Here is a 26,465-nt window from a genome sequence, read left to right as displayed (position 1 = left end):
CAAACTTAAGGCCACAGTAGCAGAGTTGGAATAATTCTCCCATTCAGCTGCACTACTTCTGCCTAACATTTATGGGCAGCCCGATTAACAGGCGCTTCCAGGGACAATATAAATTACCTGGGACAGGCTCCTATTTGCAGGGACTGTCCCAGGAAAAAAAGGACAGTTGGCAAGTATGGGCAGCCCGAGCGGAAGTAGGAGCGGTGCCTGTCAAATCTTGGTACCCGCTCTCCCCCCCAAAAAAATGACATGCCAAATGTGGCATGTCAGGGGGTCAGGAGCACATCAAGCAGAAGTTCCACTTTTGGGTGGAACTCCACTTTAATTAAATAAAAGCCACATTCTGCTACTTATTGTATAGCCTACTTACAGAAAAGAGATTACTAACCCACATATAAAGTAACATGTTCTGCTTGTCACGCCTTCATAACTTTTCCTCATTACACACAGCCCCCTATCACACTATACACCCATCCATGTCCTGGCTTGTCTCATTATCAAAGCCTTCACAGCTATCACGTGGCCTGAGCGCACAGGAAAAGCACACGCTTTCCGAACGGTCGCTGTCAGCACGTGGAGTAGATCCCAGAGCGTATCGATCAACCGGCAGTGTGGCTTTCAGTGCGCCTGCCCTGGCTGGACAACATGGCGGACGACAAGGTGAGTGCAGAGAAGCGGCTAGAGCTCCGTATAACCCGATTAACTTTGTCTTTTACTAAATAATCTGGGAGATGACAGTCTTATCTGTATCTGTTCCCCACAGTCATGCCGGGGTTGGGCATGGAGTGTTTTGTTAGTGGTGCCCTACAACGTGAGTGATGTAACCAGTTGTACACTTACTAGTTTTGGTCACAGTTCTTTCATAACTTTTCAACAACAGTCAGTCACTGATTTCTTTTTTTGTTTTGTTTTTTTTTTTTTGTTTTAGATGGCCAAAGTGGGAAAGTGTGCCATTAAAAAGCACCACAAGTGCCATTCAGATGGCATTTTTAATTATTTAGTCACCTAAATTGGTTATAAAAGCTATTTTTTTTTTTTTTTAATTTAGCTACTTCTGGACTGGAAGGTTTAATGAACAGGCCATTTATGCAATACAGTACTGCGTTACTTTAACTGACAATTGCGTGGTCGTGTGACACTGTACCCAAATGTCTTTTGTTTTTACAACAAATCGAGCGTTCTTTTTGTGGTATTTGATCACCTTTTTTTTTTTTCTTGTGTGCTATAAACAAAAAAAGAACGTCAATTCTGAAAAAAAAAAAAATTTTTACTTTCTGCTACAAAACACAGCTAATAAAAAATAAATAAAAAAAGGTATAATGTTTTAATCAATTTAGGCCAACATGTATTCTGCCACATGTTTATGGTTAAAAAAAATCCCAATAAGTGTATATTGGTTTTCGTAAGAGTTATCACATCTACAAACTAGGGGATAGATTTGTCATTTTTATTTATTTCTTTAATAGTTATGGCGGCGATCATCTTTCTTTTTTTTTTTTTTTTTTTTTTTTTTTTTTTTAGCAGGTCTGTGACATTGCGGAAGACAGATCGGACACCTGACACTTTTGAGGGTTTGAGGGGACCAGTGACATTACTACAGTGATAAAAATTTGCCCTGTTACTGTACTAATGACACTGACAGGGAAGGGGTTAACATCAGGGGCGATCAAAGGGTTAGGGGTGCTTTCTAACTGGGGGGGGGACGACTCACTGGATTAACACAGAGATCTGTGTTCCTAAATAGTAGGAACACAGGATCCCTGTGTTCATCTATGACAGAATGGTGGTCTGCCTCGTTTACATAGTTCTGTGGGGACCGATCACAGATGACTAGCAAACGTTGTGTCCGCCAGGCCTGCTGATTGGCTCCCCCTCTGGCCAAACAGCGGCGTGCGCACACCCCCACTGGCTACTACACGAAACGACGTACAGGTACAGATGTCGTTAAGCATACTAGAGCCGACCTGTCACAGTATAAGTGCAGTGGCTGGTCAGCAAGTAGTTAAGGACCAAGCCTTTTTCTGACACTTGTTGCTTTTAAGGTAAAACACCCCAAACATTCATTATATAGCAAAGACTCTGGAGAATAAAATGGCGGTCGTTGCAATATTTTATGTCACACGGTATTTGCATAGTGGTCTTTCAAACAGTTTTTTTTTAGAAAAATACACTTTACTGAAAAAAACAGTAAAGTTAGCCCACTTTTTTTTTTTTTTATTGTGAAAGATGTCACAGCGAGGAAATAGATAACTAACATATTACGGTTTAAAATTGCGCACACTCGTGGAATGGCGACAAACTACGGTACTTTTAAAATATCCATAGGCGACGATTTAAAAAAATGTAACGGATACCAGCAGTGGCAGCTGGTGCTCAAAACTTTTTTTTTTGGGGGGGGGGGGGGCGCAAACAGAAAAATGTAATAGGCATTGCTTTGCGGCAAAAATCGCTGTAAAAAATTGCGTGACTTTGAGGTTGCAAAAGTGTGAAAGGGGCCTTCAGTAATTAAGGTATAGTGTTCCCCCCTTTCAATGCATAGTGTTCCCCCTTTCAATGCATAGTGTTCCCCCTTTCGACGCAGTGACCAGCGTACATGCCCCCCTTTCGACGCAGTGACCAGCCTACATGCCCCCCTTTCGACGCAGTGACCAGCCTACATGCCCCCCTTTCGATGCAGTGACCAGCCTACATGCCCCCCTTTCGACGCAGTGACCAGCGTACAAGCCTCTGGCTCTTATCTGGTGATGCCAAAAAAAAAAAAGCCCCATTGAACTCCATGTGTCCGGCGCCCCTGCATGCAGATTAGGGGGCCGGACGCATGGATAGGGGGGGCGGCGACCCTGCGCCCCCATCGCACCGGCCGCCACTGGTTGCCAGTTTAGAGTTACAGAGGAGGTCTTGTGGTAGAATTATTTCTCTCACTCTGATGATCATGGCGATACCTCACGTGTTGTTTGAACACCGTTTACATTTGTGGGCACGACTTGTGTATGCGTTTTAATTGGCGCCGGGATGGGGGGGGGCGCTTTAGATTTTTTTTTTTTTCCTATTTATTTTTTTAGATTTTTGTTTTCACTGTCCCTTTTAAAAAAAATAAAAATAAATCGGTTCCCTTTTATCGCTGTCACAAGGAATAAAAACCTACCTTGTGACAGGTACTCTTTATGGAGGGATCTGGCGTCTAAAAGATCTCAAATCCCACCTTTGCACTTAAAAGTATTCAAAACACCAAAATCTGCGTTTTTGAATAGTCATTTTTTTTTTTTTTTTTAAATTGGCCCCATTGGCAGCTGAGTAAACCGGAGTGACGTTGCGTCTGGGTTACAAAGCAGGTGAGGTCCAGAATTGGACGCACCTTGCCTTTCTGGGGACTGTAAACAGGTTGGAGTAAAAACCCCTGAAAAACGTTCCGAAAGTCAGAAGCGGAACAATCACCCTTTTGAAGTAAAAAAAAAAAAAAAGTCTTGCAGAGCCTGTAAGCGGACTGGGGACAGTCGCAGGTTGGAAGGAAGAACCTTACCCAGAGAGTAAGAACGAAACTCCCATCTTGTAGCCGGACTGTATGACCTCGTGGACCCACTTGTCTTGTACCAGAAGTCCACGGGACCGGAAACCAGCGAAGACTTCCCCCACCCCATATACGTGTGAGGGCGCACCTTCCAGCGAACAAGGCCCCTTCAGCTGGTCTGGAGAAGCCGGCTCTTGGCTTGCCAGACCAAGCTAGCTTGGATCCATATCCAAAATAATAAATCTGATTTCTTAGAAACCCTGGCCAAAGAAGCATTTAATCCAAGTAATTTGGCCGGAACGCCTTCCGTTTCGAAATCCTCTTTTTAGGGCTTGGTGGACCGGAAAGAAACTGTTTTTGGTCTCCTGCATATAACCGGTCACAAACAGATTCAGTGGTCTGAACTTCCTATATATCCTCTGTTTTGTAGATAGCCTTAAGGAGTTCCTACGTTTTTTTATCTTCTGGAAACAGGTGTTTTGGGGCTCTGCCCGGTTTAGTTCCCCCATCAGAATCCGAGCTATCTTGAAAGAGGAGCTCCATCTTCAGATTCAAATCGGAGGAGATCAACTGCGGCTAAGGGACGACTGCAGATTTCCGAGTCTTCTCTGGATGTGCACTCCTCACGGACGATTTGTTGATGGCTGATCCACACTCTTGATTTCTCTAATGGATGCCTGAAGGAGTTTTAGAGTGGATGTTACTTCCCTCTTGAAATCTAGGAAGTCTTTTGTCAATGGCTTAGTCTCCTCGTTGATAACCTTTTTTATACATCTATGGCATAACAGCTTGTCAGTGTCCAGAGGAACCTTTACATCGCAAGTGCGGCAGTATGTCTTTTTTGTAGTCTGCCGCCTCTGCAGCTTTCTGGGTTTTGGGCTGAGAGAAAGGAAAAAAAAACAGACAGAGGGGAGGGTTCCATAAGACCTATGTCACGCATGGCAGGCACCCTCCCCACCTAGCAGCTGGACACACAGGGCAGTACACCATCCACATCCTTCCCTCCGCTTACCACTAAAAGGCTGGGGCCTGGTTCTGCAGCCTCTAGTAGGGAGGCTAGGTCCTCCGCCATAAGGACCGCCTGGAGGGAAGGGAACATGATAGCCTCTCCTGAAAACTGCTGAACTGCTTTGTGCAGGTGCAGAAGTTCAGAATGGAGTCCATTCGCACAGTTACATACGGGGTCCCTGCAAGGGAGATTCTGGCCAAATGGGACAAGAATCCGCAGTCTCTGGACAATCGTATTCAGATGAGCCGGGGGAACGAAAGAGTCCCTGATATGGTGGCTTTGTTCTCCGGTGCCTCGGCTGGGCAAATCCTTCCTCCCCTTGTATTGGACAGTGGTCACTAAGGATGCCAGCCTGTTCGGCTGGGGAGGTGTCCTTGGCAAAAATTCTGCTCAGGGGATCTGGACACTGGAAGAGTCCAGACTACCGATCAATGTCTTGGAACTCCGAGCGGTCAGACTTTGCCTGGAACAATTGATGTCTTCAGGGATGTCCAGTGCGCATTCAATCAGACAACGCCACAGCCGTGGCTTGTGTCAATCACCAGGGGAGCACAAAAAGTGCCTTGGCGGCTCTGGAGGTAGCCGGCATTCTAAGGTGGGTAGAACGGTTCATTCCCGCCCTCTCCGCCGTACACATTCCAGGGGTGGAAAACCTGGCAGGCGGATTACCTTAGTCGACAGGCATTGGACAAAGGGGAGTGGTCCCTTCATCCGGAGGTGTTTCATCAGTTGTGTCTCCAGTGGGGAATCCCCAATGTGCATCTGGCTGTCAGCACCCCCACCCTGGGTGGGAGGTGGTCTGTTTGGAGTATGGTGTCTTTCCCCCCCCCCCCCTCCCCCCCCCCCCCCCCCACACTTCCCTGGCGGTGTCTGGGTAGACGAGGGTATCCCTTGGTTCCCCTGGCTTTTTGGGCGTACCAGGCCCCCCTTATCGGTTTTCCCTCTGTAGCAGGTTCATACATCCTGGGGGGTGGTTATATTGCGGCGGTTCTGTGGGGGGGTGGGGGGCTTCTGTCCTGGTGGGGTCACCTTCTGGGGACCCTCCGATGCCTCTGGTATGATGATCCCCATAGGGGTCCTGGAGACCGCATGGCGCACCGTGGGGGCCGTCATTTTGCTGTAGACTTCTGCTCTGCCTTAATGTAAAAAGCTTTCTCATTACAATGCATGAATGGCCATGTTTTGATAGTTTCCAATAGGAATGCATGGGGCGGCCATTTTCTTGTAGTCCACGATCGCTGGACAGCAAGGGGAGACGCTAAAGACTCTGGGCATGACCCAGGTGTTTTTCATTTCCTGTGCCAGATCGTTTCTATCTTCAGCAAGGAACGTTCCTGTAGCTTCCAGACCAGTTTGGTGGTAATGTTTTTTTGGGGTCCCTGAAGGTATTCCTCACTCACACTGCTGCAGACTGTGTTAGGCTGGGACTTGTAGTACTGCTGGCGCAGCGCTGCGGATCACGTTTTTGCAACTTTTTTAAAGTGACGCTGCATTTTTTTTATTTTCAATGCTAATGGAGTCCCAGGACAAAATTTCACCTACAAACCCCCTCAGTGCGGCTGCAGGACCCTCTGGGTCAGGTCAGGTATTGAAGGATAGAGGTCTTTCTGATTCAGTGATTCCTACACTACTGAAGGCCAGAAAGTCTACTTCCAGGAAGATCTATCATCGTACATGGAAACTGTACATTTCATGGTGTGAATCCTTGAAGGTGCACCCATGCTTGTTCTTGGCGGCTAGGGTTTTGGCTTTTCTTCAAAAAGGTGTTGAAGTGTCGGCTTTGGCTGTGTTTTTTTTTCCAACGTCCTTTAGCTATGCATGCCCTAATTCGCACTTTTATTCAGGGGGTTCACTACATGGTTCCCCCTGAGGTGATCCCCCGCTACCTCCATGGGATCTGAATTTGGTACTATCTGTTCTTCAAAATCCTCCATTTGAGAACGCCTTTTTGGTGGCTATTACTTCTGCCCGCAGAGTATCTGAGTTGGTGGCGTCCTGCCGCTCACCCTATCTGGTGGTCCACAGAGATAAAATGGTCCTCCGACCAAATCAGTCTTTTCTTTTCCGAAGGTGGTTTCTGATTTTCATTTGAATGAAGACATTGTGCTGCCTTCACTTTGTCCTATGCCAAACAAATTGCATTATTTGGATGTGGGGCGAGCAATTCGAGTTTACCTGGCGGCTACTGAATCGTTCAGAAAATCCGATGCTCTATTTGTCCTCACCGAAGGATCTCGTAAAGGATTGGCTGCGTCTGTTGCGACCATATCTAGATGGATCAGACAGACGGTAGTTCAGGCTTATTCGCTGAAGGGTCGGTTCCTTCTTTCCCTATTGGCTTTTCATCATCGGGCGTCAGTGATGCAAGTTTGCACGGTGGCGACTTGGTCGTCAGTGCACACGTTCACAAAATTCTACAAAGTAGATGTGTTGGCATCTTCGGATGCCTCTTTTGGCCACAAGGTTTTGCAGGCTGCTATTTAGAAGAGAAATGTTTTTCTCTTTGAGGCTGTATGCTTTTACTGCGTGAGCTCCATGTTACCTGGTTGGCTATGCTTAGCCTTGGGAAATTACGTTCTTTTTTTGCGTTTGTTTTTCCCACTCCTCATGCAAATACTGCTTTGGTATGTCCCAATGGTCAAGAAGATATGAAGCTCGTCTGTTAATGAACGATAGAGAAAACTGGATTTTAGACTTACCATAAAATCCTTTTCTCTGAAGTTCATTGACAGACGCAGAACTTGCCCCTCTATTTTATGAGTGGAATGGGGTTGTGGTCTTCTAAAATACTGCTTGCAACAAAACTGAGGGCTATAGCAGAGTGTGTGTGGTTATGCCTGCAGGAACTGCCCCATAGGAATGGTAAAGCTTTTTCCTGCCTAGTGTCCTACTCCTGTAGGGGGCAGTATAACCCAGTGGTCAAGAAACGAAAGAGAAAAGGGGATTTTTGACTTACCGTAAAATCCATTTCTCTGATTGTCATTGACGGACACAGCACCCACCCCTCTGTAATTGTAACTTGTAATTCTTCTGACACTGCTTGTAACAAAACTAAGTACCTATAGATAGAAGAGAGGGAGTATACCCCCTGGGACTGCCCATAGGCGTAGCCAGACTTTTTTTCTGCCTAGTGTCCTACTCCTGTAGGGGGCTGTACAACCCAATGGATGAAAAGATCAGGAGCGGTGTCCGTCAATGAACATCAGAGAAATGGATTTTACGGTAAGTCAAAAATCAAATTGTGGAACCTGTCCTGTTAAAGATCTTGGCAATCTTCTTATAGCATAGGCCATATTTATGTAGAGCAACAATTATTTTTTCAGATCCTCAGAGTTCTTTGCCATGAGGTGCCATGATGAACTTCCAGTGACCAGTATGAGAGTGAGAGCGATAACACAAAATTTAACACCCCTGCTCCCCATTCACACCTGAGACCTTGTAAAATGGCTAATTGGGCCCAATTTGGACATTTTCACTTAGGGGTGTACTCACTCTTGTTGCCAGCAGTTTAGACATTAATGGCTGTGTGTTGAGTAAAGCCCCGTACACACGTACCGATGGTCGGCATACAAATGTTCCTCTTTTCTCCCCGGGATGTCGGTGTCTGTTGAAAAGTGCAAAGACAGCACAAGGACAGCACAAGAATTTTGTCTGCAGACTTCAGCTGACTGCAGAAGTGATGTCATGTAATGGTTAACTTTCCCTGTGTTTTTAATTTTCTGAGCATGCCCAGTCTTGCAAATCTGCGGTCTGTCGGCCGAATTCTGTACTGACAGGCGAACAATCGTCCGTTCTGGTGTCCGCAGACAAAAATTTTCATGTTTGCAAGAAAGACTTTTGTCCGCGGATTGTGCGCAGACATCTATCGGAGGCACCATACTAACACGCGTACAATCGGCAGATCTTTCGTCCGCCGACGTTTGTATGCCGACGATCGGTACGTGTGTACGGGCCTTTAGTTTTCAGGGGACCGCAAATTTACACTGTTATACAAGCTGTACACTCACTACTTTATACATTGTAGCAAAGTGTCATTTCTTCAGTGTTGCCACATGAAATGATATAATCTATTCTATTTACAAAAATGTGTGGGTGTACTCACTTTTGTGAGATCCTGTATTAATAAAAAAATGTGCACGTGAGCACATCTAGGTTTTAGGCTTTTTCTTTTAGCCAATGAAGAGCTAGTCATTAGGAGGAAGATGGTTTGTTAGGCTTGACAATTCTCCATTCTGCTTCTAAAGTAGCTTGCATGCCTTTCTTAGCTTAAGGTGTCAAGCTACAGGCATCTAAGTGCTCATGTGAAGCATGGGATTTTTGTAGTTGAGCTCAAACGCTCCAAGTGTTTAGTTATGAATCAGAGCTTGGGTTTGAGGTTACTTTTTAAAGTTGTAGGATTTTTTTTTTAGCACTTAAATAACATGCAAGAAGTGTCCTCTGTCAAGTTACCAGCAGCTGGGTGCCTGACCATGCTGCCCAGTCAGACCAAACATTGCCTGCAAGGTAAAGGGATTAGGTAAATAGTCAAGATATTGAGAGAGCGAGCGCATGTGGGTCTAATGCTGTTGTAATATCCACAGCCCTGTAAGGCCCTCAAGACGGAAGGAGCCCTCTGAAGTCCAAAACAAAATATAAAAACTGTTAAAACATATTTTATATTTTTTTTATTTTATTATATAGATAGCAATGTGTAATAACAATGTTACAATTTTATTTAGCCTGTCTTTTCTTTTTTGTACATTCCTCAGGGCTCTCCGAAGTTAAAGGACCTTGCCTTTCTTAAAGGTCAGTTAGAAGGCCTGCAGCGTAAACTGGAAAATGAGGTTCAAGCCGGGGTATCTCAGGTAAAGTCAAATTGTGCTTCCACAAGAGATCTTGCTTTAAAACTAATGTTTTTCATTGCACATTCACATGCCTTCCTTGTACTGAACTCAGTCCATATTGGCTCATGACCATTAATTTTCTAATGCAAGTGGGTGGTGCCTGATGGGAAACAGAGCCTGGTTTTACTCATGACCACTTACCAGCTCAGACATGCTCCATTCTTGCATGGCATACCTCTGTACGCCAGCTCAGAGCTGGTCCTAATTACCGCCAGTTTCCTAATCTGCAAATTGGTGGTAATTCTTTAAGATTCTGTCCCCATCATATCGGTGGTGTAGGATGCAGGATATTTCTCTGTTAGAAGATAGATAAATATAAGTATATACTCGTTATAATGCCAAGACTGCAAATTTATCATATATACACTATTGTCAAAAGTATTGGGCCGTTATTCTTGATCTTTACGGCTAGTCTACAGACAGGTATGGTGCCAGCTGATTGGAAAAAAGCCAACGTGGTACCAGTATTTAAAAACGGGCCGAGATATATCCAGGGTAATTCTAGACCGGTCAGCCTAACATCAGTAGTCTGTAAGATTTTGGAGGGGATGTTAAGGGACCACATACAAGACTTTAGTAATGACAACTGTATTATTAGTAGTAATCAGCATGGATTCATGAAAAATCGTTCTTGCCAGACCAATCTATTAACCTTCTACGATGAAGTGAGTTGCCATCTAGATAAAGGAAGGCCTGTAGATGTGGTGTATCTGTACTTTTCAAAGGCATTTGACACAGTTCCCCACAAACACTTACTGTACAAACTAAGGTACATAGGTACGGTGAGTACCTGGATAGAGGAATGGCTCCAGGGGTGAGTCCAGAGGGTGGTGATAAATGGGGAGTACTCAGATTGGGTGGGGGTGGAAAGTGGGGTCCCCCAAGAATCTGTCCTGGGACCAATCCTGTTCATAAATGATCTAGAGGAGGGGATATCTAGCACAATCTCGGTAATTTGCGGATGATACTAAACTAAGCAGGGCAATAACTTCTATACAGGACGTGGTAACCTTAAAAGCAGACTTGAAAAAAATAATGGGATGGGCAACTACGCGGGCAGATGAGGTTTAATGTTGAAAAATGTAAGGGCGTCAGAAACCCGCTAGGGGGAGAACCTCTGGGTGAATCGAAGATGGAAAAAGACCTGGGGGTCCTAGTGGACAACAGGCTTGGCAGTGGCATGCAATTCCAGGTTGCTGCAAGCAAAGCCAACAGAATACTAGCATGTATAAGAAAGGGGATTAATTCAAGAAATAGAATTTTCTCCCACTTTACAAGACTCTGGTCCGGCCACATCTCGAGTATGCCATCCAGTTCTGGACACCGGTCCTCAGAAGGGATGTGCTGGAACTAGAGAGAGTCCAGAGAAGGGCAACAAAAATAATTAGGGGAATGGAGAATCTCAGCTATGAGGAAAGACTGCAAGCATTGAGCTTATTCTCTTTCGAGAAGAGACGCTTGAGAGGGGACAGGATATCAATGTGCAAATACTGTACTGGTGACCATAGCATAAGGAACAAACTTTTCAGAGAAAGGGAATACAATAAGACACGGGGCCACTCACTAAATCTAGAGGAAAAACGCTTTAACCTTAACCACTTACCGCAAAGTAACGTAGATCTACATCTGCTGACTTTGCGTGGTTCATCCCGGTACCGTTGTTTAGAGCCGGCTTTCCGGCAGTAACGACCGATGCGGCTCGGGAGCATCGCCCCCCTCCCGCTGCCTTCCGCCGCTCTGCCCGGGTCTCCCGTCCCACCGGGAGACCCAAGCAACCAGCTGGCACCTCCGCCGGCGGGATGGAGCCCCAATCTAAGCCGGATGCGGCTTCGATCGGGTCTCCGATGAAGTAACCCGGAGGCGGCGTCCATGACGTCACCGTTAGCTCGCGCACGAAAGAAAACGTACATGTGGAAGTCGAGCCGTGAATGAAATCCCTGTTCAAACAACATGTGAGGTATCGTCGCGATCGCCAGAGCGTGAGCAATAATTTAAAAAAAAAACAAGAGCGTCACCAATTGAGATTTCTATTGACCGTAGTTTGTCGCCATTCCACGAGTGTGTGCAATTTTAAACCGTAACATGTTGGGTATTTACTCGGCGTGACATCTTTCACAATATACAAAAAAATGGGCTAACTTTACTGTTTCGTTTTATATAAATGCAGTGAAATGTGATTTTTCGTAATTTTTCCAAAAAAATGGCGTTTTAAAAACCGCTGCGCAAATACCGCGTGACAAAAAAATATTGCAATGACCGCCATTTTTTATATAATGTTTGGTGGTTCTAAGTAATTTTCTAGCAAAAAAAATACTGATTTTAACTTGTAAACAAAAAGTGTCAAAAATAGGCCTGGGGCTTAAGTGGTTAAACTACGTAAGGGGTTCTTTTCTGTCAGAGCAGTAAGGATGTGGAATTCTCTTCCACAAGCAGTGGTATCAGAAGGGAGCATCAATAGTTTCAAAAAACTATTAGATGGGCACCTTAAAGACCACAACATAAAGGGGTATACAGTGTAAAGTTAACAGCATACACACAAACACACACTTCATAGGTTGAACTGGATGGACTGATGTCTTTTTTCGACCTCACTAACTATGTAACTATGTAGTTTGCCTTTACATGAACTGTAATGGCATTCTAGTCTTTGTCCGTAGGGTTCAATATTTAGTTGGCCCACCCTTTGTGCTTTAACCGCTTCAACTCTTCTGGGAAGGCTGTCCACAAGGTTAAGCAGTGTGTCTCTATGGGAATGTTTGACCATTTTTCCAGAAGCACATTTACAATCACAATATATTGTGCGTATGTACAGTATCTCACAAAAGTAAGTACACCTCTCACATTTTTGTAAATATTTTAACCACTTTAGGACCGGAGGATTTTCCTGCTTTACGTCCAGGCCATTTTTTGTGATTCGGCACTTTGTGACTTTAACTGACAATTGCGCTGTCATGCAACGCCGTACCTAAACGAAATTTACGTCCTTTTTTTCCCACAAATAGAGCTTTCTTTTGGTGGTATTTGATCACCTCTGCGCTTTTATTTTTTTGCGATATTAATAAAACAAAGCAACAATTTTTTGAAAAAATAACTATTTTTCTACTTTGACAGTTAAAAAATATCCAATATATTAAATTTTCTTTTTTCATATTTAGGCCAAAATTTATTTAGCTACATGTCTTTGACAAAAAAATTCTCAATGAGCGTATTTTTAACTGCATTAAGACCAGAAGATTTTACCCCATTCCTGACCAGGCCATATTTTGCGATTCGGCACTGCGTTACTTTAACGGACAATTGCGCGGTCGTGCAACGCTGTACCCAAATTTATGTCTTTTCCCCCACAAATAGAGCTTTCTTTTGGTGGTATTTGATGACCTGTGCTCTATAGACAAAAAAGAGCGACAATTTTGAAAAAAATAACTATTTCTCACTTTTTTTTTTTATATGAAATTCCCCCCCCCCCCCCAAAAAATGTAAAAATCAAAATTTTTTTTAAAATTTTAGGCCAATTTGTTTTCTGCTACATATTTTTGGTAAAAAAAATCGCAATAAGCATATTTTGATTGGTTTGCGCAAAAGTTATCGCAGCTACTAACTACGGGAAATTTATGTCATTTTTATTGTTGTGTGTGGTGTTTTTTTTTTTTTTTTTTTTACATGATTGCGGCGGACAGATCGGACCTCTAACTGACATTTTTTACACTTTTGGGGGTACCAGTGACATTACTACAGTAATCAGTGCTATAAATATGCACTGTTACTGTAAAAATGACACTGGCAGGGAAGGGGTTAACTTTTATTGGTGATCTGGTATACCTGGTGCTTACTGGGGGGAGGGGACAATGTGACACAGGCACAGATCGCAGGTTCAGCTATGCTGAATCCTGTAATCTGTCCCTGCCTGTCACTTAGGAGATCCGCCTGCTTTGTTTACACAAGCGGGCGGATTTCCTCACACGATCCCCAACGATCGGGGAAGAGCGGCGGTGATTACCGCCGCTCCTCCCCTGGCCCGACTCCCGCTGTGTCTGAATACAGCGGGAGTGAGCCTCCCTCCCACGAGGGGAGGAGTCCAGCGACATAGACCTACGTCGCTGGACGATAACGAGCCACTTTGCCGCAGTACGCTCAATGTGAGCGGTCGGCAAGTGATTATTATATATTTTCATGTGACAACACTGGAGAAATGACTCTTTGCTACAATGCAAAGTAGTGAGAGTACAGTTTGTATAACAGTGTAAATTTGCTGTCTCCCTTAAAATAACTCAACACACAGCCCTTAATGTCTAAATCACTGGCAACAAAAGTGAGAGCACCCCTAAGTGATAATGTCCAAATTGGGCCCAAAGTGTCAATATTTTGTGTGGCCACCATTATTTTCCAGCACTGCCGTAACCCTATTGGGCATGGAGTTCACCAGACCTTCACAGGTTGCCACTGGAGTCCTCTTCCACGCCTCCATGACAACATGGAGCTGGTGGATGTTAGACCTTGAGCTCCTCCACCTTCCGTTTAAGGATGCCCCATAGATGCACAATAGGGTTTAGGTCTGGAGACATGCTTGGCCAGTCCATCACCTTTACCCTCAGCTTCTTTAGCAAGGCAGTGGTAATCTTGGAGGTGTGTTTTGGTTGTTATCATGTAGGAATACTGCCCTGTGGCTCAGTCTCCGAAGGGAGGGGATCATGCTCTGCTTCACTATGTCACAGTACATGTTGACATTCATGGTTCCCTCAATGAATTGTAGCTCCCCCATGCCGGCAGCACTAATGCAGCCCCAGACCATGACACTCCCACCACCATGCTTGACTGTAGGCAAGACACTGTACTCCTCACCTGGTTGTTGCCACACACACTTGACACCATCTGAACCTAATAAGTTTATCTTGGTCTCATCAGACCACAGGACATGGTTCCAGTAATCCATGTCCTTAGTCTACTTGTCTTCAGCAAACTGTTTGCGGGCTTTCTTGAGCATCATCTTAAGAAGAGGCTTCCTTCTGGGTCGGCAGCCATGCAGACCAATTTGATGCAGTGTGCGGCGTATGGTCTGAGCACTGAAAAGCTGACCCCCCTACCCCTTCAACCTCTGCAGCAATGCTGGCAGCACTCATACGTCTATTTCCCAAAGACAACCTCTTGATATGATGCTGAGCACGTGCACTCAACTTCTTTGGTCGACCATGGCGAGGCCTGTTCTGAGTAAAACCTATCCTGTTAAACCATTGTGCGGTCTTGGCCACCGTGCTGCAGGTCAGTTTCAGGGTCTTGGCAATCTTCTTATAGCCTAGGTCATCTTTATGGAGAGCAACAATTCTTTTTTTTTTTTTTTTTTTTTTTTTTTTTTTAGATCCTCAGGGAGTTCTTTGCCATGAGGTGCCATGTTGAACTTCTAGTGACCAGTATGAGAGTGAGAGCGATAATACCAAATTTAACACACCTGCTCCCCGTTCACAACTGGGACCTTGTAACACTAACTAGCACAAAGGAATTTAGGAGGTCTGATTCCCTTTTTGTTTTGTTTTTAGGGGCTAGAAGAGGGGTTTAAATCAGACGGAGAGGGCTGGGGTTACCCCAGAGCATATCTGTCGGACAGCAAATTGGTCCAGTCTTAGCACCTTTGTCAGACACTACAAGAGGGGCCTGTTGTTATCTGCTAAGGATCAGGCCTTCGGGAGAAAGGACCTGCAAGCGGTGGTCCCACCCTAAGGTTAGGTGCTCGTTTATCCTCTGAGATGGCTGGCCTGAAATACTATTAGGGAAAATCAGAGTTACGCTTACCGGTAATCTCTTTTACTGGAGTCTTTCTGGACAGCACCAGTACCCACCCGAAAAATGTGTTTGCAAGAAGTCCCTGGTTGGGGAACAGTCAGCAGGGTTAAAGTTGTGTGTTGACGTATTCTTGTGTCTCCCCAGCTTGCTGGAGGTATTTTTGAAAGACTGAGGGTCAAGTGGCACAGGAGGGGCTTAAATCTTAACGGTAAGGCAGTATTTCCTGTGAAGGGAGGTGCAAAGGTCTCTCAGAGGTGGCTGTCCTGAGACTCTTGAAAAAGACGTTACCAGTAAGTTTAACTCTGATGATTTTATTTATTTATTTTTTCCTATGTATAAATTCCTGTATCTATTTAAAGCGGAGTTCCAGTCTTAAAAAAAAAAAAAAAAAAAAAATTAACTGCTGCAAATGGTGTAGCTTCTGACTTTTATTAGAAGAAAATGTACCTGTCCAGGGACCCAGTGATGCCGGTCCCCCAAAGCCGATTTGTCCATCGGCTCGGGGGCAGGCGCTGGCATTGCAAATAAGGGATACCCTACTGGTTTCCCTACTGTGCATGGGCGATTTTCGCAGCGCTTTCTGAATGGCCCTGTCGTCTTTTGAGAGAAACACAGGCCCCATAAGGCAGCAGGGGGGAAGGAGGAGAAGCCGATGCAGATGTGGAAATGATGTACCTCGCCGCAGCGAGGTTGGGACGAAAGTACACGTTTGTACACTAAAAAAGGTACAAACCAAATAGAAAAAAATAAAATAATCCAAAAAAGATGGGGGTTTGAGGTAGTCTTTTGTTTAAAACCTAGTTGTATTTTTGGCTGGAACTCGGCTTTAAAGGAAATTTACAGCCAAAGCTTGTTTGGCTGTATATCTATGGATCACAGGAGTGCAGTTTGTTCTGTGACCCGTTTTCAGCAGAGAGCGAGCTGAAGTCTGCTCTCTGCTGATGTCACAAATGTCAGTCCAGGCACCTTGTCATCGTGACCAAGGAGTAAGGATCCGCCAGGTGCCTGGACTGACACCCGGCTCAGCCTCTCAGCCAGCCGCTCTCCGCCCCTCCACAGCTGCCCTAGCACTCCAGTGAGCGATTGGGGGTTGAGAGCAGAGAGCTACTGACTGATAGTCATCAGCTCTCTGCTCGGGAAGCTGTGAGAACCAAGCGATTGGCAGTGTTTTGATCGCTCGGTTCTCAGTGCAGAGGCGCCAGGGGACAGATGCAGCATCCACCTAGGTAAGTATGATTAAAAAAAAAATCCCATACATCTCTTTTAAGAACTGAATCATCCTTTCCATCAGCTCCTTTGACTGACTTAATGAATCTTATTGTTTAGCAGCTTGCTTTGGGAAAACTGCGGGGTTGTTCGTGTGTATTCCCTCTGGTGTATTTATTGTAAACCAGCAGTCACGTCATTGAATCCTCTTGAGCTGCATTCATCATTGCTTGTTGCAACAAAAAAATAAAAAATGGTGATATGCTTAGGACCTAGCCATAAATTAGCAAAAATAAATTTGCTGCCCCAACCCAAGAATAAGTTCATGCAACTGATGGTCAATATAGACATATCAGGTGGGCACATCTGCAGAATAAAAATCAAAAAACGTGCTGCGCCAGAAGTGCACAAAAATAATTAGTGATTACATGAATCAACAAGTGTTATCAACAAAATATGGTGTCCATCATATGTGCTCTGATGAAACCTAAATGTTCATATAAAGTGCTCCAAAGTAATGATTAGTATATCCAGGTGATGACAGGACAGCCTCAATCCCTTGTGAATCAAGCAGGAACCACCAGTGTGTGAACTCCCTCCACCAGTAAGATTGGCCTCTCACCTTGATACCAGACCCAAACGGGCCAGCATGAGCATATCGGGATAAACAGACTATCACAGGTAACCTCTCCAGCCTTCACCTCCGGGGGTCGCCAGGACATAAAATAAAGATAAAGCAAAGATCTAGTGCTCTCTGAATGTAAATAATGAGCTTTTATTGAGCATAAAGGGGTAACTCACATTTGTTGGGCACTCAGCCGTGCCTGCTATTATGGCATTCAGTGTTGGAGAGTAGCACCCGAGCGATCGGCGTCAGGCACGCAGGCTCCGCCTCCCTATACGCGTTACGCCTGGAGCGTGGGCTCCGTTTGGCTTCTTCGGTAGGGGTGAAGTTTGCATGTCCAGCCTCGCCTATTTACCAATGCTGCTAACGGTGGATTGGCCAGCGGTCACATGTCCTCCTCACTCTGAACTATGCACAGGACACTGGAACCAAAAGATACACTTCCTGTGTCTATATTGACCATCAGTTGCATGAACTTATTCTTGGGTTGGGGCAGCAAATTTATTTTTGCTAATTTATGTTGTGAGGTGTGGACACAATTTGTGCATGCAGCCGGATTTATATATTGATTTATTCTAGCACATTTAATACACATTTGAATTTCACTTAGTCTTGCGCTGATAGTTTTTTCACTATATACATCTGCAGAATAGTTTAACCCCTTGCCGACTGCCCCACGTAACCTTTATTGTGGAGCGGCAGCTCCTGTACGCAGGCATGTCATTCTGCCCTTCTGGGTCTGGACCCAATGATCATTCCCCAGAGAGGCAGAACAGAGGTCTGCCCATGTAAACAAGGCAGATTGCTGTTCTGTAAGTAGGTAAGAGAGAGAGAGATCCTGTGTTTCTGCTAAGTAGGGACACTGATCTCTGTCTAACCACAGTTAAAGCACCTTCACACAGAAAGCACTCCCTATGAACACATTTAACACTTTGATCTCCCCTGATCTTAACCCTTTCCTGCCAGTGTCATTAGTACAGTGACAGTGCATATTTAGGAATGATCACTGTATTCATGTCACTGGTCCCCAAAAAAGTGTCCAAAATTATCACGTAGTATCTGATTTTGTCCGCCGCAATGTCACAGTCCTGCTAGAAGTCGCTGATTAGCGCCACTACTATATAAAAAAAATCTATAAAAATATCTCAGTTTGTAGACGGTATACCTTTTGCACAAACCAATCAATTTACGCTTATTGGAATTTTTTTTTTTACCAAAAATATGTAGCAGAATACAGATTGGCCTAAGTTGATAAAGATATACATTTTTTTATTGGATCTGTTTTTATAGCAAACCGTAAAACAATGTTTTGTTTTTTTTTTTTGTTTTTGTTTTTTTTTAATTGTCCTTTTGTTAGGTTTATAGCGCACAGAATAAAAACCACAAAGGTGATAAAAGGACATCAATTTTATTTGGGTACAGCGTCACACGACCACGTAATTGCCAATTAATGCAGTGCCCTATCACAAAAAAATGGTCTGGTTATGAAGGGGGGTAAACATTCTGGAGCTAAAGTGGTTAATACGATCCCTGATATTGGGATCCGCTGATCGTTGCAATGGGTGTCACTGTATGTCAGCCTTTCTTAACCAGTGGGTCTATCCATAGGTTGCTAGGCGTTTGCTGAGTAGTTGCCTCTCAGATATGTAATCACTGACACCAGTTTTAGCTATTTGAAAGAGAGCATTCATCCCACTGACCACCACACTTATGTACCATGAGCTGTTAATATATTAATTCTTTACAGAGGCTCCTTTTGAGACCTAAAAGCCTCTGTGTTCGTTTCAGAAAGGCTGCTCTATGCCATATGCAGTCTTTTTTACTGAACATGGAATCAAAGTGAAAACTGGTTTGAATTTCTATTGACTCCAAGTTTCCAGAGGGGGGGTATGCTAATATACCCTTATAGGAAAGAACTATTTTGTGCATTTTACAGCAGGTTCTTGATGTACTGAGCTCAAAGGAATTGGGTTAAATGACTGGGCATTCAGTCTGAAGAACCAGTGCTGGACCATGGGGGGAAATGTGGTATAGGGTTGGCAATAGGGGAATGGAAGTACTGCTATGAAGCCTCTTTTTTTTTTTTTTCTATGGGGTGGGGAGTCTTTTTTTAACTGGAGTTGTGATGAGGCTTCCATGATGTGCAGTTTTATAAAGATTTAAAAGGTGCTCAAAATAAGATGGTTATGTTGTTAAGAAGGCAAATGTAATTTTTTCACCTGTGTACTTTCTATGTCTATAATATGAATTATACTTTGTTTGTTTGCAGGAAGGCTCTTTCCTCAGCTCTCCATTCCTAAAGGGATTTCTGGCTGGCTATATTGTTTCCAAACTCAGGGCTTCTGCTGTACTGGGCTTTGCAGTGGGAACCTTCACAGGAATTTATGCTGCTCAGGCTTATGCAGTACCAAACGTGGAGAAGACCATCAAAGACTACCTTGGCTCTTTAAGAAAAGGGCCTGATTAAGCCAGGAGGAATATGCTGACACTCCATTAACTGCTCCTTCCATGCTTTAAGTGCTTTCTTGGAACTATATTCCGTATTGGGTACCTCTAATTGCATACTGTGTCACTACGTGTGCAGTTGTCTAAACTGGATCTGCAGCAGGTAGTAGGAATTGGCTCAGCACGCCTGATAGCACACTGTTAAGTGCTTTCTCTAATTTTACTTTTCTAGATTCAATGCAAATTGTATATTGGATGAAACCTTACAGAGCAATGCTGAAAAGTGATGAGAACATTGCTGTTGGCACATATTGCACTCACTGGACAATCAGCAAATTTTCTTAAACTGTTCATGAATTTTAAATAACACTTCTTTATCAGTAGTGTCATCTCGAACTTGGTAGACACGTCTTGCATATAAACCTTTTTAGCCAGGGAAAATTGTATTCTTTTAGCATGTTACATATTAACCCTGCACAGTACAGTCTGTAGCTCCCAGGATATATAGCTTTTTTCCTTCACTTCAGCTGTGTAAATATACATAAATGTACATGAATAAATGAGATTTGATTCCAATATTGTATGTATTTGCATAGCTGCCTCGATGTATTAAAACGCAGGGAGTGGGGTGGACATGTCAATATTGTGAACCATTCAGTCCAGTCCACAAAAAGTCATTCTAGGAGTTGGAAACCACGTTTTCCTATTGACGGCAGTAGAAAAGACATAAACATTGAAAACCTAAAGCTGGATACACACTATACAATTTTCTTTAGATTTTTTTCCTTTAGACTTACCAAAACCATATAATATGAGGTCAGACCTAAACACTTCATTTGTATGCAATCAGGCAGGCCCTTGCACTACATAGTTGATGGTAAATCCAAAGGAAATCTACCAACAAAAGTTGTATAGTGTGTATCCAGCTTTAGTCTATTTGGTGCCTTGCTTATCTGTGTTCCCTATGAATTGGTTATCCCTAATCTACTGATAAAGCTGTACTGATACAGCTGTAATGATTGTTATCGATAATGTAGGTGCAGAGGAATCCTGGAGATCCCCCACTGCAGATATGATTAGAAGAGGGCAGTGGACAATTATGTTAATACTTTCTATAGTCATCTATGGATCTCATGCACCTCTAATATCTATTTGTAGAGTGGATGGGGTGATACCTTTTAGTTCATCAGCAGTTGTCCTTCTCATTGAGGTATTGAAATTTATAATATCTTTGGCATGTCTGCTAATCACAGAGAAACAATTTGATATGTCATGGAGGCTTGCTCTCCCCTATGCATTTCCTGCCATTCTTTATGGTGTTAACAATAATTTGGTGGTTCACATGCAGCATTTCATGGACCCCAGCAGTTTTCAAGTGTTGAGTAACCTTAAGATTGTTAGTACTGCTCTACTCTACAGCATCTTCTTAGGTCAGAGACTTTCCATTCGGAAATGGTTTGCCATATTTTTGCTCACAACTGCTGGAGTGTTCTACAGCTATGATGGTATTCAGGATGTAGAAAAGGCCTCAACTGCTACGCAACTTTACATCACTCTTCCAGGGCTTCTGATAATGCTAATCTATTGCCTGATTTCTGGAATGTCAGCTGTTTACACCGAAAAGACACTAAAGACTCAAAAGATCCCTCTGAACTTGCAAAATATTTTCTTGTATTCTTTCGGCATTGTAATCAATTTGCTAGTCCACTTATCAGGACGTCACAACAGTGGTTTTCTAGACGGGTTCTCCATTTGGGTTTTTGTCATCATCATCAGTCAGGCTTTCAATGGTTTGATTATGTCTGTGGTCATGAAGCACAGCAATAACATCACCAGACTTTTCATCATTTCCTGCTCCATGCTAGTGAATGGACTTTTGTCTTACATGTTATTTCAGCTGCAACTTACTTTTCTTTTCTTCTTAGCTGTCATTCTCATTGTCTTTGCTGTTTATTTGTTCTATGGCATTAGATGAAATTATAAGATTCAACTGGCGTTTATTACAATACTATCTGTTACTTTCCGTTAACATTACATTCAATTAAAAATGGGTGAAAACATGCGACTCAGAGCATATAGGGGTCTATCTGTCAATAAGTATTTCCATTTTGTAATGCAGCAAAAGTCTGGTTAAATTGATTTAACTCTTTTGAGTCTGTCTGCTGCCTCCTTGTTTTTTTGTAATCTGACTGGCTATATAATTATTGTATTATCCTCCCCTGTTTTCAGATTTTTTTTTTTTTTTTTTAGAGCTATATAAGGAGTTTTGCTTAGTCTTCCACGTGATAGTGTATGAATTTCAAACCTCATTTCTCTGTATTTTTTTTTTTTTTCATTTTCATAACATTAGAAGCCTGTTTATAAAAAGACTGATAACCGCACATATCATTTTAAAGAAAAAAAAAAAAAGATACATTTCCAAAAGTTTAGTTGACTGTGCAGCCCTCACATCCGATTGTACCTGCCAACTGTAAAGACAGCATTTATAAAGCGGAGCAGATTGTTCACTTTTTTTCCTTTAAGCTCCCATCTAATCTGCTGCCTTGGTAGCACAGCTCCTGTGTTCTCTGTCTGCCATAGGTGGTAAATGGCCTACAATTTGGGAAGCATATGAATGGTATGATTATAAAAACTGTCACTTTCATTTACACAATACCTTAAGCTAAGAATGTATAATAGGCTGGTTATGTTTAAATATATTAAATCTATCTTGCGGTTTTACCAATAAAATACAACCTATTTTTCATGATGCCGTTGTGTTTTTTTTTTTTTTTTTTTCATGAAGGGGGCTTGTATTGTGGGTTTATTAAGTTCCTATTCAAGCTCAGACCCAGAGTTCAGCTTTAATGCTAGAGGAACAGCACCAGAGCCAATAAAACACAGAAACTTACCCAATAAAAAAATAAACATTTTCATCAATTTTGGCCAATATGTATTCTGCTACATATTTTGGTAAAAATATATATACAGTACAGACCAAAAGTTTGGACCCACCTTCTCATTCAAAGAGTTTTCTTTATTTTCATGACTATGAAAATTGTAGAGTCACACTTCAAGAGGTAGTCACCTGAAATGGTTTTCACTTCACAGGTGTGCCCTGTCAGGTTTAATAAGTGTGATTTCTTGCCTTATAAATGGGGTTGGGACCATCAGTTGTGTTGTGCAGAAGTCAGGTGGATACACAGCTGATAGTCCTACTGAATAGACTGTTAGAATCAGGGCTGTCTTTAACACAGGGCAAAGGGGGCAACTGCCTCAGGTCTAGTCATTGTTGTGGGGCCCAAAGCAGCTGTCCCTTGAGCCCCCAAATAGTTGATCAGTGGATTCAAGAGGGCCCAAGAAAATTTTTGCCCAGGGTCCAATCAAGAATAAAGACGGCCCTGGTTAGAATTTGTATTATAGCCAGAAAAAAGCAGCCAAGTACAGGAAAACGAGTGGCAGAAGAGACTTGTTTGGGCTAAAGAACACAAGGAATGGACATTAGACCAGTGGAAATCTGTGCTTTGGTCTGATGAGTCCAAATTTGAGATCTTTGGTTCCAACCACCGTGTCTTTGTGCGACGCAGAAAAGGTGAACGGATGGACTCTACATGCCTGGTTCCCACCGTGAAGCATGGAGGAGGAGGTGTGATGGTGTGGGGGTGCTTTGCTGGTGACACTGTTGGGGATTTATTCAAAATTGAGGGCATACTGAACCAGCATGGCTACCACAGCATCTTGCAGCGGCATGCTATTCCATCCGGTTTGCGTTTAGTTGGACCATCATTTATTTTTCAACACGACAATGACCCCAAACACACCTCCAGGCTGTGTAAGGGCTATTTGACCAAGAAGGAGAGTGATGGGGTGCTGTGCCAGATGACCTGGCCTCCACAGTCACCGGACCTGAACCCAATCGAGATGGTTTGGGGTGAGCTGGACCGCAGAGTGAATGCAAAAGGGCCAACAAGTGCTAAGCATCTCTGGGAACGCCTTCAAGACTGTTGGAAGACTATTTCAGGTGACTACCTCTTGAAGCTCATCAAGAGAATGCCAAGAGTGTGCAAAGCAGTAATCAAAGCAAAAGGTGGCTACTTTGAAAAACCTAGAATATGACATATTTTCAGTTGTTTCACACTTTTTTGTTATGTATATAATTCCACATGTGTGAATTCACAGTTTTGATGCCTTCAGTGTGAATCTACAATTTTCATAGTCATGAAAATAAAGAAAACTCTTTGAATGAGAAGGTGGGTCCAAAGTTTTGGTCTGTACTGTGTGTGTGTGTGTGTGTTACATAGTTACATAGTTAGTGAGGTGGAAAAAAGACATCAGTCCATCCAGTTCAACCTATGATGTGTGTGTGTGTTTGCTTTTAACCGTACATTGTATACCCCTGTATGTTGTGGTCTCTAAGGTGCCCATCTAATAGTTTTTTGAAACTATTAATGCTCCCTGCTGATACCACTGCTTGTGGAAGAGAATTCCACATCCTTACCGCTCTTACAGTGAAGAACCCCTTACGCACTTTAAGGTTAAACCGCCTTTCCTCAAGTTTTAGTGAGTGGCCACGTGTCTTATTGTATGTCCTCTCTCTGAATAGTTTGTTCCTTATGTGTGTGTGTGTGTGTGTGTGTGTGTGTGTGTGTGTATATGTATATATGTGTGTGTGTGTGTGTGTATGTGTGTGTATATATATATATAATATATATATATATATTATACAGTAAACTCCCGCTTCATCGCGGTTCAGTTTTTGCGGTCCCGGTATATTGCGTTTTTTTTTTTTTTTTTTGTAATGTTATTTTACTATATAGATCGTTAAAAATGAAATATTTTTGTGTTTTCCATAGCTCTTGCTATGTCTCTCAGTATCTTTTATGTGTTTAAATGAGTTTCTATTGTTTTAAAAGTGTGTTTAAAGACCTTAAAATGCTTTTACACGTACAGTGACAGTAATAAAAACATGCCTACAATGCATTTTAAGAGGGTTTTTCTATTTCGCGGATTTTCACTTTTCGCGGCTGGGTCCGGAACGTAACCCCCCGCAATGGAGGGGGGTTTATATATATACTAGAGAGAAAAAGAGATCTGTATTTTCAGCTTGGTTGAAACACAAGATCTCTCTCTTCCTCTCTGACAGAACAGCGGTCTGCCTTGTTTACATGTCATTACACTAAACGATCAGAGGGTCCCTGCTCATTGGCTCCTGCTGTGTCCAATCACAGCGGGAGCGACGCTTCGGTGGCATGCATGTGCTCCAACATCTCGTGCACAAAATCATGTACATGTACGTAATTTTGCGCAGCCGGGCCACCCTGCCACAGTTTATATGTGGCAGGCGATCTGGAAGTGGTTAATCATACAGGACAAAGGCTGAGTATTCATAGACACTTTGTTATAGGCTCATGCTTTAAGGTGATTCACAAAGCTTTTGAGGACATGCCCACTGGGTACCTCCACTTTAACCTTACCCCTCTGAGTCCTCATTTTTTTGCTAGTGTCCTAAGGTGATGAACCTCTTCACACTTTTAGCTTAACTAGTTTTATTATTTTATCTTTAGATTCTTTAATCAAATCTTCTAATACAAAAACAGAAGTGCATCCGGATCCGTAAAACTTTTTGGAATCTGTACCCAGACACCACACTGTGGTGACAGCCTGTAATGTTGCTTTGGACACTCACCTCAACACTGCTGTCAAGGGCCGTAGTTTATTATGAAACTCACCTGGAGCAATGGCAGAAACCAGATAAAAGGGAGCCTCGCCAAAAGCTCTGGCATTTGCTTTGTTGAAGGCCTGCACAACACTCAAGCTCATAGTGACTATGCTTTCCTTGCATCGGAGCAAGACCTGACTTTTAACACTGATCTCTGCATTGGATTGATTAGTCTTGCCAGTACAAGACAGGTTCAAAAGATTCTATTCAACCTGTTCACTGAACCAAAACCCAGAGGATGTATTTGTCTTCTTCTGAATATCCAGAATATTTACAAGAATCTAGTACCTCTTCCTCTTTTTAAGAACGTGGGGCATCCAGGTTAAAGGTTATTTAGACGACCCTCTTCTTCTGAAGGATGGCTCTTCCTTCCAGCTGTCTGCAGATGCCTATAGACCATTCAGATGCTCCAGACTGGGTGATTCAATATCCAAAAATCTGCTCTCCAGCCTTGGAGATGTCCTGGAGGCATCCCAAGCAAAGATTTTCCTTCCAGAGAAGAAAATGCGCACTCTATCTCATAACCTGCGCTTGGGAATTAAGGTTAAAGCAACATCCCTCGGTAACATGCCTCATGGTAACCTCCTATGAGGCTGTTCCATTCAAGGCCATTACAGCACAACATCTTGTTGACCTGGAAGAAGCATGCTTCTTCTTTCGATTTAACCACTTTAAGACCGGAGAATTTTCCTGCTTAACGTCCAGGCAACTTTTTTCAACTTGGCACTTGTGAATTTAACTGACAATTGCGCGGTCATGCAACACTGTAACCAAACAAAATTTATGTCCTTTTTTTCCCCCCACAAACAGAGCTTAAGACCGGAAGATTTTACCCCCTTCCTGACTAGGCCATATTTCGCGATTCGGCACTGCGTTACTTTAACGGACAATTGTGCTGTCGTGCGACCCTGTACCCAAATTTACTTTGTCCTTTTTTTTCCCCCCACAAATAAGAGCTTTCTTTTGGTGGTATTTGATCACCTGTGCGATTTTTTTTTTTTTTTTAATTTTTGAAAAAAAGAGCGACAATTTTGAAAAAAAAAAAAAAAAAGAAATTTCACATTCTGATATATAACATTCCCCCAAAAAAATGTACAAATCAAAATTTTTTAACATTTTAGGCCAATTTGTTTTCTGCTACATATTAGCATAAAAAATCACAATAAGCGTATTTTGATTGGTTTGCGCAAAAGGTATCGCGTTTACTAACTACAGAAAAGATTTGTAATTTTTATTATTTTTTGCGGGACTGCGACATTGTGGCGGACAGATTGGACCCCTAACTGAAATTTTTGACACTTTTGGGGGGACCAGTG

At 43.1% G+C, this 26,465-nt stretch overlaps 2 protein-coding genes across 2 annotated transcripts; both read left to right on the top strand.

Moving 5' to 3' along the window:
* The first annotated feature begins 602 nt into the window (after window positions 1–602).
* LOC309552105 (SLC35A4 upstream microprotein) lies at window positions 603–20,187 on the top strand. The gene is made up of 3 exons (XM_082252886.1): window positions 603–660; window positions 9,266–9,361; window positions 19,276–20,187. Exons 1-3 carry the CDS (start codon window positions 646–648, stop codon window positions 19,471–19,473), a joined length of 309 nt encoding a protein of 102 aa, XP_082109012.1. The 5' UTR covers window positions 603–645; the 3' UTR covers window positions 19,474–20,187.
* Window positions 20,188–20,456: 269 nt separating this feature from the next.
* Window positions 20,457–21,506, top strand: SLC35A4 (solute carrier family 35 member A4). The gene has a single exon (XM_082255923.1). It carries the CDS (start codon window positions 20,467–20,469, stop codon window positions 21,424–21,426), a length of 960 nt encoding a protein of 319 aa, XP_082112049.1. The 5' UTR covers window positions 20,457–20,466; the 3' UTR covers window positions 21,427–21,506.
* Window positions 21,507–26,465: the final 4,959 nt, after the last annotated feature.

This window comes from Pelophylax lessonae (assembly GCF_965119305.1).
Source record: "Pelophylax lessonae genome assembly, chromosome: 4".
In the NCBI taxonomy this organism is placed as follows: domain Eukaryota; kingdom Metazoa; phylum Chordata; class Amphibia; order Anura; family Ranidae; genus Pelophylax; species Pelophylax lessonae.
The sequence above is the reverse complement of the archived record's forward strand: the minus strand, read 5'-3'. Positions and strand labels throughout refer to the sequence as shown.

Excerpts from the sequence above, each read along its gene's own strand:
- LOC309552105 (XM_082252886.1), top strand. Across the intron at positions 9,362-19,275 it reads TTCAAGCCGGGGTATCTCAG|GAAGGCTCTTTCCTCAGCTC; the intron begins GTAAAGTCAAAT and ends GTTTGTTTGCAG.
- SLC35A4 (XM_082255923.1), top strand. The coding sequence starts at position 20,467 with ATGATTGTTATCGATAATGTAGGTGCAGAGGAATCCTGGAGATCCCCC.